Raw genomic sequence first — 14,237 nt, 5'->3', positions numbered from 1 at the left:
CAACAACAACAACTCAAATGTTTTTTTCGCATTATTTTTAGCTCACATGTCACAAAGTGACAGTGTGAGCTTTTGTGATCGCGCAGCGTCCGTCGTCCGTCGTCCGTCCGTCCGTGCGTCCGTGCGTAAACTTTTGCTTGTGACCTCTCTAGAGGTCACATTTTTCATGGGATCTTTATGAAAGTTGGTCAGAATGTTCATCTTGATGATATCTAGGTCAAGTTCGAAACTGGGTCACATGCGGTCAAAAACTAGGTCAGTAGATCTAAAAATAGAAAAACCTTGTGACCGCTCTAGAGGCCATATTTTTCAAAAGATCTTCATGAAAATTGGTCAGAATGTTCATCTTGATGATATCTAGGTCAAGTTCGAAACTGGGTCACGTGGGGTCAAAAACTAGGTCAGTAGGTCTAAAAATAGAAAAACCTTGTGACCGCTCTAGAGGCCATATTTTTCAAAAGATCTTCATGAAAATTGGTCAGAATGTTCATCTTGATGATATCTAGGTCAAGTTCGAAACTGGGTCACGTGCCTTCAAAAACTAGGTCAGTAGGTCAAATAATAGAAAAACCTTGTAACCTCTCTAGAGGCCATATTTTTCATGGGATCTGTATGAAAGTTGGTCTGAATGTTCATCTTGATGATATCTAGGTCAAGTTCGAAACTGGGTCACGTGCCGTCAATAACTAGGTCAGTAGGTCAAATAATAAAAAAACCTTGTGACCTCTCTAGAAGCCATATTTTTCATGGGAACTATATGAAGGTTGGTCTGAATGTTCATCTTGATGATATCTAGGCCAAGTTCGAAACTGGGTCAACTGTGGTTAAAAACTAGGTCAGTAGGTCTAAAAATAGAAAAAAACCCTTGTGACCTCTCTAGAGGCCATATTTTTCACAAGATCTTCATGAAAACTGGTCAGAATGTTCACGTTGATGATATCTAGTTCAAGTTTGAAACTGGGTCATGTGCCTTCAAAAACTAGGTCAGTAGGTCAAATAATAGAAAAACCTTGTGACCTCTCTAGAGGCCATATTTTTCATGGGATCTGTATGAAAGTTAGTCTGAATGTTCATCTTGATGATATCTAGAATAATTTCGAAACTGGGTCAGCTGCGATCAAAAACTTGGTCATTAGGTCTAAAAATAGAAAAAGCTTGTGACCTCTCTAGAGGCCATACTTTTGAATGGATCTTCATGAAAATTGGTCAGAATGTTCATCTTGATGATATCTAGGTCAAATTTGAAACTGGGTCACGTGCCGTCAATAACTAGGTCAGTAGGTCAAATAATGAAAAAGCCTTGTGACCTCTCTAGAGGCCATATTTTTCATGGGATCTGTATGAAAGTTGGTCTGAATGTTCATCTTGATGATATCTAGGTCAGGTTCAAAACTGGGTCACATGAGCTCAAAAACTAGGTCACTATGTCAAATAATAGAAAAAAAATGACGTCATACTCAGTTCAAAACTGGGTCATGTTGGGACAGGTGAGCGATTCAGGACCATCATGGTCCTCTTGTTTACTTAAAGGTAACATTTCAGGCAAAATATCGAGCTCTTGCTCAAAATTCTTTTCCTCAATGTTTAAATCTCTGTATACGCTGGAAATGACGTCTTATTTGAAACTATTTTCCGCTTCCTTGGCTTAGGCTGATTCGGACAAATTATGGCTGATTCGGACCACATACTTCGAATAAAAGTAGATAATGACCACATATTTTGGCTGATTCAGCAATGTTCAGGAAATAATTTAGATTAAAGGGATTTAAATTGAAGTAAGGACATAACATATACACCGTACAATCAGGTAACAACTGAAAGAAATTTTGACATGCATAAATTTTAAATTTATTATGATAAGCACTTTATAATTCTTTGCATCACAAACCAAACTTAATAAGTTCATAAATGTTATTTTTACTCATGATATAGGAGAGATAGCCGTGACGTCACGCGTTAACATCTGTTTATCTGGTGGTTGGCAAAACAAATGATTTTAACACCGTTTGCGTATTGAATCAGAATTTTTAATTTTTAATAACTTTTTTGCTCATTTATGGATTTTCAAAATTCAAAAAGATTTGAAATACTAACAATCTTCATATTTTTGTATCCAAATATCTTTTTTCAATGAATAACCGTTTTAAATGACATATAATTTTAAAAGCGGCGTAGTGATTTTCACAACCTTTAGAAAAACAGTGTAAGTTAAGCGTTCATAATTAATCCATTTTATTTCGAAATAACAATTAAAAGTAATCAATAAATTGCTTGTTTTATAACCTTTCCATTGATCAAAAAATTATTTATGTAATATGTGTTTTTAAGAAAGTTTAGACCGTTAGAAAAACATCACTGTTTACAAAAAACATGGACGGTCGGCTTCTGCCCACCCGATCACTGTCTTATCAGTTCTAAAAATAGAATTTGTATACAAACACGATCTCTCCTATTGCATTATTTGTGTTAGGAAAACTTAAACAGTACGGGCCGAATTCATAAGCCAAGTAAATTTGGGCCGAATCAGCCATGGTCCAAGTCAGCCTGTATTCTCGTAGATATGTTTAGGTTATTTCGTCTAAGGAAATTACTATTCTTACGGTCCGCAGATGTCTATTCCCACGGCAGTTTTGTGTTACAAATTTATACATTGTACTGAAGTCATTCAGCTGATATATTTTCAAATGATTTCAGAAACCACATGTAATCACATTTGGTCATTGTGTTACAAATAAAAATTATGTCAGGTCTCTTCTTCTTCCATTCTTGTACAGGTCCCAGTCAGGGGCAACGTCGTACAATGGTGTATATACAAGGTGGTGTGTGCGGCACTCAGTTTTTTACAGTGCAGAGTAAAAGCAGATAAAAACAACGTTGCAGCTTAGTGGGATGATGTCGCCAGGGCAATCTTGAAAGCCTCGACGCTGTTGGCCATGATGACTTCCAGTTGGAGCCGGTTCCATAGTCTGGTGGCCAAGGCGAAGAAGGAGTGAAGGAGGACATCTTTGCCACAAAACGGAGAATAGAACATCATGAAGTGGCCACGGGTGTTGATGGAGGTAGGGTGGAAAGTCCTTGCTGGTGGTATGTCGACAAGGCCGTGAACTATTCTGTAAGTCATGACCAGCTTGGCATTGGAGCGACGTTTCTTGCACACCGGACTGGCGTTTGCGGTGATTTTACCCATGCCGGCAAAACCCATCTGCAGGGTTTCCTCTGGGTCAATTTCACTTTGCGCCAACAAATTCGCCAATCAGGAAAAGTTTGCGCCAGTGGCTCTCAAGTTGGAGCCAATAGTCTGTGATGGGTGACATACCATTTTCATTTTTTAATCTCTTTTTCATTTGATTCTTTACAGTAACCATTCAATTTGCTCTTGAACCAGTTTATCCTAATATCACATTGAATCAAAAATAGTTTTTAATCTTCTCAACCATTTTCAAGAACATTTTCTAAACAAAAGTAAATGCTTAATCTATAAAATTATCCCTTTATATAGTTTAGCATTTTTAATTATCTCCCTTTAAGGGTCATTTTCACTAAATAGGTGTTTTTAAAACATGAATATTTATTCTTATATCACATTGAATCAAAATAGTTTTTAATCTTCTCAACCATTTTCAAGAACATTTTCTAAACAAAAGTAATTGCTCAATCTATTAAATTATCCCTTTATATGGTTTGCCATCTTTAAATTATCTCCCTTTAATGGTCATTTTCACTAAATAGATGTTTTTAAAACATGAATATTTATCTCTTTATTCTTTTAACTTTTTATTTCAAAATTTATTTAGGTCATTTATCAAAAACAGTGTTGTTTTATATTATTTTATAACTTTTGAAAAGCTTTTTAAAATACTTAAGTTTCATTATATATATAACTAAATTTCTATTTCCTTTCATACATACTAATGTAAAGCGAAAATACCACCTACAGGTATTATTAGCACTTTGTTTTGAAACTCTGGGGGTTGAGCTTTTTAAAATTATCCTGGTGTATCTATGCTTTTATGTTGGGCACCTAAAAGAACCAAAAGAACTGCTTTAGTTCATTTGTATCTCAAAAATTCTTCGATTGAAATTATACGACCGCGACTGAAATAATGAACGCAACGCCTAGATTTATTTAACAACGCTTGTGCAAAATTTATCTATTAACGATCGGAGAATATGTGTATCTTTTGATCGCGCTTTGAGGTGTCATTATTTCCGGCATTTTCTCGGTCTCTCAATTACTTTGGCGAATCGGATTGTCATTAAATAACTTGTGTTGCGTTTTTTGCATCATAAAGATGGTGGTGCATAGACGAAGCACGCAGCTAATATTTCGTTTCATTTGCTCTCGTGTAAGTAGGCAGGGTTAAATTTGGCGAATCAGATTGACCGATAATCGTTCTTGCGTGGAGGAACGCTCTAGTGACCCGGCGAAGTTTTAAATTATGCCCCGAGGTGTAAATCGATATTGACACGTTGTGTATTGTCTTCGTGTAGTGTTAAATATCGGATAATTAGCTCACCTGTCACAAAGTGACAAGGTGAGCTTTTGTGATCGCGCGGTGTCCGTCGTGCGTCCGTGCGTCCGTAAACTTTTGCTTGTGACCACTCTAGAGGTCACATTTTTCATGGGATCTTTATGAAAGTTGGTCAGAATGTTCATCTTGATGATATCTAGGTCAAGTTCGAAACTGGGTCACGTGCCTTCAAAAACTAGGTCAGTAGGTCTAAAAATAGAAAAACCTTGTGACCTCTCTAGAGGCCAAATATTTCACAAGATCTTCATGAAAATTGGTCAGAATGTTCACCTTGATGATATCTAGGTCAAGTTCGAAACTGGGTCACGTGGGGTCAAAAACTAGGTCAGTAGGTCTAAAAAAAGAAAAACCTTGTGACCTCTCTAGAGGCCATATTTTTCATGAGATCTTCATGAATGTTGGTCAGAATGTTTATCTTGATGATATCTAGGTCAAGTTTGAAACTGGGTCACGTAGGGTCAAAAACTAGGTCATTAGGTCTAAAAATAGAAAAACCTTGTGACCTCTCTAGAGGCCATATTTCTCAATGCATCTTCATGAAAATTTGTCAGAATGTTCATCTTGATGATATCTAGGTCAAGTTCGAAACTGGGTCACGTGGGGTTAAAAACTAGGTCAGTAGATCTAAAAATAAAAAACCTTGTGACCAGTCTAGAGGCCATATTTTTCATGAGATCTTCAGGAATATTGGTCAGAATGTTCACCTTGATGATATCTAGGTCAAGTTCGAAACTGGGTCATGTGGGGTCAAAAACTAGGTCAGTAGATCTAAAAAATAGAAAAACCTTGTGACCTCTCTAGTGGCCATATTTCTCAATGGATCTTCATGAAAATTGGTCAGAATGTTCACCTTGATGATATCTAGGTCAAGTTCGAAACTGGGTCATGTGCGGTCAAAAACTGGGTCAGTAGGTCTAAAAATAGGAAAACCTTGTGACCTCTCTAGAAGCCATACTTTCCATGAGATCTTCATGAAAATTGGTCAGAATGTTCATCTTGATGATATCTAAGTCAGGTTTGAAACTGGGTCATGTGTGGTCAAAAACGAATCTTGGACGTTTCGATCCCAAGACATTTCGACCCTAAGACATTTCAACCCCAAAATTTAATTTTCTTGGACAATTTGACCCCAAAGACATTTCGACCCCAAGACATTTCGACCCCTCAGAAATAGTTGTATGTTTTCATTTTATATTTCTTCCATTTTGCATATTTTAGAAAATATGAATATATAGATCTATATAAATATTTGATTTTTAAATGAATCATACACAAAATACAAGTCAGTGAATATAACGCTCTGACCGGAAAGGATCGGCCGTATGTTTATTATTGTAACTAATTGAATTATTTCTTCTTGTTTAATTTGATAATTTAAGAAGAAAATATATTATGAAAAATCAGTTTTTAAAAGAATTATATCATGTTTATATATGAATATAAAAACGTTTACTGCATTTATTGCCAAAGCACAATTAATGTCCTTTGAATATAAGCGGCGTAACAAACACTTGCCTCTGATTAGTCCCGATAGAGTTTGATTGGATTATCACACCTATTGATTATATCAATTAATCAGTATATTTGTAAGCACACACAAGTGACATGTGACAAATAATGTCTAACAAGGTAAGTGCAGTTAATTATGATAAGCTTTTTATTTAGTTTAAAAGCTAACAAAATTATGGCGATTGTGGTTCATCCACGAGTGCGCAAATTTCCCGTGCGCTCAACTAATTTGCAACTTCGCATAAAAACGTTTTGCGCATTTTATTTTCCTTTTGTAAATTAATTATTTATTTGAGATATGATTGAATTCTGTCATAAACCCTAAAAATACGATTTATTAAAGAAATACCTGTGTACATTAGAGAATTTTAGGACATGGAAATTCCGAATGCACAAATTTCCAGTGTGCACGCCGATTTTCAAATATGTACAAGAAGTAACGCGCCAAAGTATTTTAATTTCCTTTTGAAAAATAATAATTAATGATCTATATGTTTGAATTCAGTCATAAATCACTTCAAAAATACCATTTGTTGAAGAAATACGGGTGTATTTCTGTTATGGCAATTTCCCGCGTGGTCGCCGAATGTCTGTCTCTTATAAAATCTTATAAAATCGTTTTGAATTAAAGAATTTTATTTGTCCTTCAGAAACTTATTATTTATATTATACATGAATGATTTCTGCAATAAACCCTACAAAAATACCATTTATTAATAAAATAAGGGTGTATTTCGGTAATGGAAATTTTGTATTTGCTAAAATATTTAATATAGAAAAAAGTAATACGAATGCCAAATTTTCGTTACAGATATGAAATATGATAATAATTGTTTTCCCTTTTTTAACAGAACAGTACTCACATATTCTTATATTTTGAAGTAATGGGGATTTCGTGTTTGATATTTTATTCTGTATTCTGTAAAGCAAATACTTTATGTGTGTGTCAAAATCGCTTACGGAAATAACATTAAATGCGAAAATAAGCAATGTTGTTTAATTTCCTATTGTTTTCTTTACATTTTCGCCCAAATTAAATTGCAATGCGCACTGCAGATAAATATACACGTGCTGTATATCACCAAACAATTAATTTAATCAAGGTGTGATAATCCAATCAAAAGATCACGTTTTTCTGATTATGATTTTAAATGTCAATATAATGAAGATGGTGACATCTTAAACTTCTTTGAGTTACATTATAGTTATTTATATTTGGTTGAAAAAAATATTATTTTCACGAAAATAACTGTGTTTTAACATTTTAATCGGTAATTAAGCGTTATTACATTTTGAAATTGCTCAATTATCTATAGATTAAAGCTTAATGATAATAATGATGGCATTCTTAGCTGTTTTCAGGCATATCATTGAATGGGGTCGAAATGTCCAAGGAGTTGGGGTTGAAATGTCTTGGGGTCGAATTGTCTCTTGGGGTTGAAATGTCTTGGGGTCGAAATGTCTTGCTAGCGTCAAAAACTAGGTCACTATGTCAAATAATAGAAATAACGATGTCATACTCAGTTGAACACTGGGTCATGTGGAGATAGGTGAGCGATTCAGGACCATCATGGTCCTCTTGTCTGTTATTGCGTCTTTGAGAAAGATCAGAAGATCAGATCGACGATTATCTTATAGGCGCCAATGAAATTCGCCAATTGAAGATTTTTAGCGCCAGAATTTACATTTTGTCGCATTTGGCGCCATTGGCGACCGACAGTGGGAACCCTGCATCTGGCAGCCCTCATGCCAGATGACTCTCGTGCTGTTAATGACAACTAGTGGGTCATGCACTGATAATATATTGTTTATGTAAAAATACGAAAAAAGCAGGTACCTTGTGATAATTTCTCTCCGTTCCTTATAGTATATTTCTCGATTCAAAATACGTTAGTTTACTGTAAGAACATAACGTTACGCTACAAACGATAAAACTAAAGTGGAACTTTGTTATTGTGTGTAACGCAAAACATCATGACGTCACTTCTGCTTACGGACGTTAATTTCCCGCACTCTGCTATAAGAAAGAGTGCTACAAAGAAAGTATTTCTAGCTGTTATTTGTAAAATACGGTATGCAAGAAAAAATATCAGTCATGTGTTTACGAATCGGATGGAAATATCCGTCCCTTGGCCACCTGTGCATGGGCGGTAATTTGGCAAGCCTCATTACTGCCCAATGCGCAGGTGCCCTCGGGATGGATATTTCTATCCGATTCGTAAACACATGACAGATATTATTAATACAGAGGGGTAGCCAGCCGATATCAGACACCATTTGGCTAGTACTGCTAGTGGTGCAGTAATCACCCTTCACAAAGCGTGCTGCGTGGCGCTGGACGGCCTCAAGTTGGTCAATATTGGTCTTTGTGTGAGGGTCCCAAGCAGAGCTGGTGTACTCTAGAATAGGCCTGACAAGGGTCTGGTAACACTGTGCATTGACTTCCTGTGGGCAGCTCGTCAGGTTCCTTCTGAGAAAGGCAAGGCTGTTGTTTGCCGCCTTGGCTGTTTGGCGACGTGGGTGTTCATGGAGAGTTGCTCGTCAAGATACACGCCCAGGTATTTGCCTTCTTTCACTACTTGGAGCTCACTGCCATGGATGTAGTAGGCTGTCTTGATAGGGGTTGACTTCCTGGTTATGTGTAAAACCTCACACTTGGATGCATTGAATGACATCTGCCAGTCGCGCTCCCATTGCTGAAGTCTATCTAGGTCTTCTTGTAAGGCTTGTGCATCCAGTGTGGTGCTCATCTTCCTTTTCAAGGGGCTGTCATCAGCATAAAGGCGCGTTGTGGATTTGGCTTGGAGTTGGAGGTCATTAATGTAGAGCAGGAAGAGTAGGGGTCCGGTGACTGAACCTTGGGGCACGCCTGAAGTAACTGGTGCTGTATCAGATGATCTTCCCTCTACTAAGACTTGCTGGGTATGGTTGGCCAGGAAACTGCGTATCCACTGCAGAAGGTTGCCCCTGATGCCGTAGTACTCTAGCTTGCTGGCAAGTCGCTCATGGAGAACCTTATCGAATGCCTTGCTGAAATCGAGCAAGACAGTATCGATTTGTTCCACCTCTTCCAGGCCTGCAGCTAGGTTGTGTATCGTTAGGTTAAGCTGGCTCTCAGTAGACCTCCTCTTTCTGAAGCCATGCTGTTGGTCTGACAGTATCTTATGTTTATCGAGGTGGGCCATAATCTGGCTGTGAAGGATGTGCTCAATAATCTTGCTGCATACTGAGGTTAGCGATATCGGCTAATAGTTGGCAGGGTCACTGTGGTCTCCCTTTTTGAAGATAGGTGTAAGATGCGCGTGCCTCCAGTCTGTCGGTACTTGGCCTTGGTCGACTGATGCAGAGAAGATGAGTCCTAGTGATGGTGCCAGATCTGCGTAGTATTCCAGGAAGGTTGTCGGGACCAGTCGCCTTGTGTGGGTCTAGGTCAACAAGAAGCTTCCGCACACCCTCGATGCTGATGCTGAAACTGTGCATGTCGGGGTGGGGGACTGTTTCCTAGTGATGGAATGTTGGAGGTGTCTTCCTTGGTAAACACTCCACTGAACTGCTGGTTTAGAATGGTAGCTTTGGTGGTTGGCTCGCTGTGGGTGGTTATTCCTATGTCAGTTTTGTGTTACACATCGTACTGAATTAATTTGACTTATATAATTTCACCCAACTTCTTTACTTTTCCGGTAAGGAAATACAGGAATAACCACCTTTGGACTTTTCATAATTCGTAAGGGAGAACCGTATGAATAGACACCTGCAAGAAAAGCCTGCTAGGCTATTCCTACGGAACCGTAAGAATAGCCACTTCCTTCGTTCAAGCCTGATTTCAGATGCACTTTTTGTACCCCCCCCCCCCCCCCCCCCCCCCCCCCCCCCCGCACAGCGAAGTTGTAAGGGGTATATGGTTTCAGGTTGTCTGTCTGTCGTCCGTCCGTCTGTGGACACAATCTTGTTTAATGAAACTTCACACAAGTGATCAGTACTAACTCTAGTCAAAATAATTCGACGTTCAGATTGTAAAGGGTCGGCAGTGATGAAAATTTCATTGGTAATTGCATCAACTATTTTGGTCTTTCGAGGAAAAGTGGGTTAACACTCTTGTTCATTTGATGTGCATGAAACTTTGTCAGAATGTTTGTCTGCATGAAATATTGTATGAATTTTTATCTGGGTCATGTGGGGTCAAAAACTAGGTTACAAGGTCAAATCAAAGAATAAGCTTGTTAGCTCACCTGTCACATAGTGACAGGGTGAGCTTTTGTGATCACCCTTCGTCAGTCGTCCGTCCGTCCGTCCACAATTTCCTTGTGAACACGATAGAGACCACATTTTGTATTTGATTTTAATAAAACTTGCACTCAACTTGTATGGGCGTAATATCTCGGTGTTCGAAAACTGGCCAAATCCCTTCATGAGTTCCAGAGTTATGGCCCCTTAAAGGGCCTGAATTTAATATTTTTGGCTTGTGAACATGATAGAGACAACATTTTGCAATCAGCATTAATCAAGCTTGGGGCCTGAACATGGAAAACCAATTCCAGTCAGTAACATGAGAACCACTTGACCCAGAATGTTGGAACTTCATAGGATGATTGGTTATGCAGAGTAGATGGCCCCTATTGATTTTGGGGTCACTCTGTTAAATGTCAAGGTCACAGGGGCCTTGTTTCCAATCAATAACTTGAAGAAAAGTTTCCACACATTTTGTTTTAACTACATAATTATGTTATTCTTTTATTAGGATGGCTATGTGCATTAGATTTTAAGTATTATGAATGTAACATATGTATGTACATAGATGGGATTCTAATAAAGATTAAATATTTTATGTGTATAGCTAGTTAATATACATTCTGAAAAAGTTTGGTTTGATTTGTATTTTTAAATAAACACTTAATTTACGGCATCTGCGAAAATCAACATAAGTACTGAAAATAGGTATGGTCATTTTTCAATGTGGCCACTCAGTATAGTTAACTGATATGCAATAATTAAAGTTTATCTTTTTTTTTTCAGGTACTCAAGTCATAGTTTAATAGAATGGGTAAGTTATATTCGACTTTCTTAATTTTAACACAGAATTGTCAGGTATTTATATGCAAGAAAACTCACAGGAGGTAAAATAGTTGAAACTATATTTTAAACTTTTATAATTATTATAAAAAAATTGAGGAAAGAACCCTCTTGAACTTGATCTAATAGAGCCACAGTATGATTTTGCATCTTCCCTAAAAAAGATGATTATTTATGCAGTGTAAAATTTGCCAGTATCCTGTAATGTATATAATATAAGGCCTAGCTATCAAACAACAAAAAGCAAATTCAGTATTCAATGAATTGTTGTCCTCCTGCAAAAAGACTTTGGAGAAATTATATAGAGAAAACCCATTCAGGGGCAATAGCTTTCATTGTTAACAGAAGGAAAAATATTTGCAATATAAGCATTCTGGAAATTCTGACTAGATTGGCTGAAAAGCATCCTGGAATTATTATAAGTACTTACGTAGAATACCCACTAACAACTTATTTGTTATGACAAAAAATATTAGCAAAAAATGAGTTTTTGACCAATAGAGTGACAATAACTTGTGCTATGTTGAATTTCAAAACATTTACAGTGTAGCAGCTCTGAGTGTATATAAATATTCGTTTACCAAATATCAACTCTCTCTAACCATTTTAAGGTATATCTGGGTGAATTGTAAAGGAACGTAACCCTGGTAGATTCTGGTTGATTTGCTGGAACTTATTTTGCAATTAATAGTTAAAGTTGATCATTTGAATATAAGTCAATGTTTGTAAATTATGAAGGACATATCAACAAATATCTGTATTTTTCAGTGTAAATTAAAGGCACTGACTAGATTGTAAGACAACAACAAAAAAAAGAGAAAAGTTTTAGATATGAGAAAATAACTACATGTAATATATTTCTTAAAAAGGCTTTGAAATTTAGTTACAGACAAATTATGTGTTATGGAAACACATTTATATAAGATTTAGTTGTTTTTACTAATTTTTCCATTCAAAATTGAAAAGCGTTTATAATGGGGTACTGTATATAAACAGTCTTAATTATAAAGCTTTTAAATTATATTTAATGATCATAAAGTTTTTATTCTTCCGTGTTGTAAAAACTTGTATTGTCAAGAGCGTAGGAAATTTTTTATTGTTGTGGTGGTATGGGTTTGATTCCCGACTGTGGCATTTTTTTTCTCTTGATTTTGCATTTTCTAAGATACTTTAGAAACAAAAACTCTGTTCTAATGTTCATAATATAATGACCAAACTTCATTTTTACTGAAAATCATTTTTAGCCAAATATCTGGAGGTCAGTGCCTTTAAAATTTCTTGATGCAATATATTCAGGGATTACATAGCCGCTGAGTGAGATAAAATGTTGAATTGTTTATATTTGTTTCAGCCTGTCTGTAACAGTTCTTTTGTATAATTTCAGATGCCATTAAAAAAGAAAATGATGTGCTTCATACAGAAAAGCCAGGAAGTTCAGATCTAAAGATCAATATCAAGATAGATCCGTACGATGATGTCATTTATATGGGAAGGACAGTCGGTCCTCCTGTTGTGAACATTGACAGCGATGAAGAAGATGAATTAGTGTATATTTCTTCAAATAGGGATGAGGGTATTAGAGCAAAGACAGAAACATGTGCACAAAACAATGTGAGTGAAAGTGAGGAAAGCTGTAATGCCATTCACTGCCTTGAAACTGCAAACATTAAACAAGAGACCGGAGAAGAAAGTAAGAGAAGAAGACTAGAAACTGGACAATGGAACAAGAAAAGGAGAAACATTTCTACTAACACCTTGATAAAAAACTCACAACCAGAAAATAATGAACAGTGCTATACTGCTACAAAAGCATGTGCAACCACTCAGGAAAGAACTAATTATAACAACAGTGCTTCAGACACGGGTCAATTCAGACATACAATTCCAGTTCAAAGAGAAGGAACAGCATTAGTACAACAGCCGTCTACATCTACAACACCTAGATATAAACCAAACTGTAAAGATCATATGAAAAGTAAATTAGGACATGTATCCATCAATTCTCAGACTTACTTTCTGAAGTATGCTGAAGATTTTCTTACCAGAGACGAGTACATGTTTGTGTATAAAAGTCAGGATGACACGGTGAAAGTCTTTGTTAAGTCTGACACAGAACAACTATTTCTGAAAACCTTCTATGATCTTGTGACATGCCAGCATGCAAGTGAAGAAGACCACTGTCAAATATTGCCGAGCTTACAAAAATTTATACAACAAACATTAAAACAAAGAAGATTGAATCATGCTCCACCAAAAAGCAGAGGTACTTTAATGATTCCTGAAAAGATGGTGAGTCATGGACATGGCTTTATTATCATGGCTGTCTACAACAGTGATGGCAGGAAAGTGTTAGTTACCTGTTCTTTTGAAAACTGTGCTGTATTTAAAATCTTTAACCATTACATGCCAGAATTTTCCTCTCTCTTAAACAATTATGAAGAGGGTGAAAATGTTGTTACTGAATATGAAAATGAATTCAACTTGTTGAAAGAATCATTTCTGCGCTGGATGACTGGGAAGGCCTGTTAAAAGACGTGACAGCTTTAAACACTGTTATTGATCATTACAGAGTTTAACTCACTACACGTTGAAGATGTAGTCCAATAAAAAAAAAAGTTGAAATACCTCAAAGAAAAATTAATTCTCTAAGACATCTTTAAGAACTGATTCTAAGTTGATTTCAATTTAATATGGGACTGCTTTTCTGTTTGATGATTCTTTGTTCCACTTGCTAAATGTAAGAATAAGACACTTTAACCTTTAATATGAAATTGTATTTATCAATGTAGTGTTCAGAAGAACTTAACTATCTTTTTGACAACAGCATCAGTTGTCTCCCTTTCCTCTACATTTTTAATCTGAAAAAGAGGCTATGAAATATAGACATAAAGTTTTAAAAAAAGACATAATGACGAGAAAGCTAGAACAGTAAACTGAAATAGCCACAAATGTACAGCACAGTGTGAACAAGGAGAAAATTACAGCAGCAAGGACTATGCATATATAGTCATTGAGGATGTAAGATGAACTATGTTTCATTTGTTCAAATGTATATTATAAATGTTTATTTACATGAATCTTTGTAATTAAACGAAAATTTTGTAAAGGTTCTATTACAGTCCTGCA

The 14,237-nt window shown here is 36.3% G+C and overlaps 1 protein-coding gene across 3 annotated transcripts; it reads left to right on the top strand.

Annotated features, from left to right (window-relative positions):
• The first annotated feature begins 35 nt into the window (after positions 1–35).
• On the top strand, positions 36–14,222 carry LOC123544305 (uncharacterized). 3 transcript variants are annotated; one of them, XM_053541830.1, is made up of 3 exons: positions 36–1,807; positions 11,055–11,082; positions 12,496–14,222. In XM_053541830.1, exons 2-3 carry the CDS (start codon positions 11,079–11,081, stop codon positions 13,638–13,640), a joined length of 1,149 nt encoding a protein of 382 aa, XP_053397805.1. In that variant the 5' UTR covers positions 36–1,807; positions 11,055–11,078; the 3' UTR covers positions 13,641–14,222. The 3 variants fall into 3 exon arrangements, with proteins under 3 accessions (XP_053397805.1, XP_053397791.1, XP_045186339.2); XM_053541816.1 differs by lacking the exon at positions 36–1,807 and adding an exon at positions 2,773–3,059; XM_045330404.2 differs by lacking the exon at positions 36–1,807 and adding an exon at positions 3,092–3,112.
• The last annotated feature ends 15 nt before the right edge of the window (positions 14,223–14,237 follow it).

This window comes from Mercenaria mercenaria, chromosome 1 (genome assembly GCF_021730395.1).
Source record: "Mercenaria mercenaria strain notata chromosome 1, MADL_Memer_1, whole genome shotgun sequence".
NCBI lineage: Eukaryota > Metazoa > Mollusca > Bivalvia > Venerida > Veneridae > Mercenaria > Mercenaria mercenaria.
The sequence above is the reverse complement of the archived record's forward strand: the minus strand, read 5'-3'. Positions and strand labels throughout refer to the sequence as shown.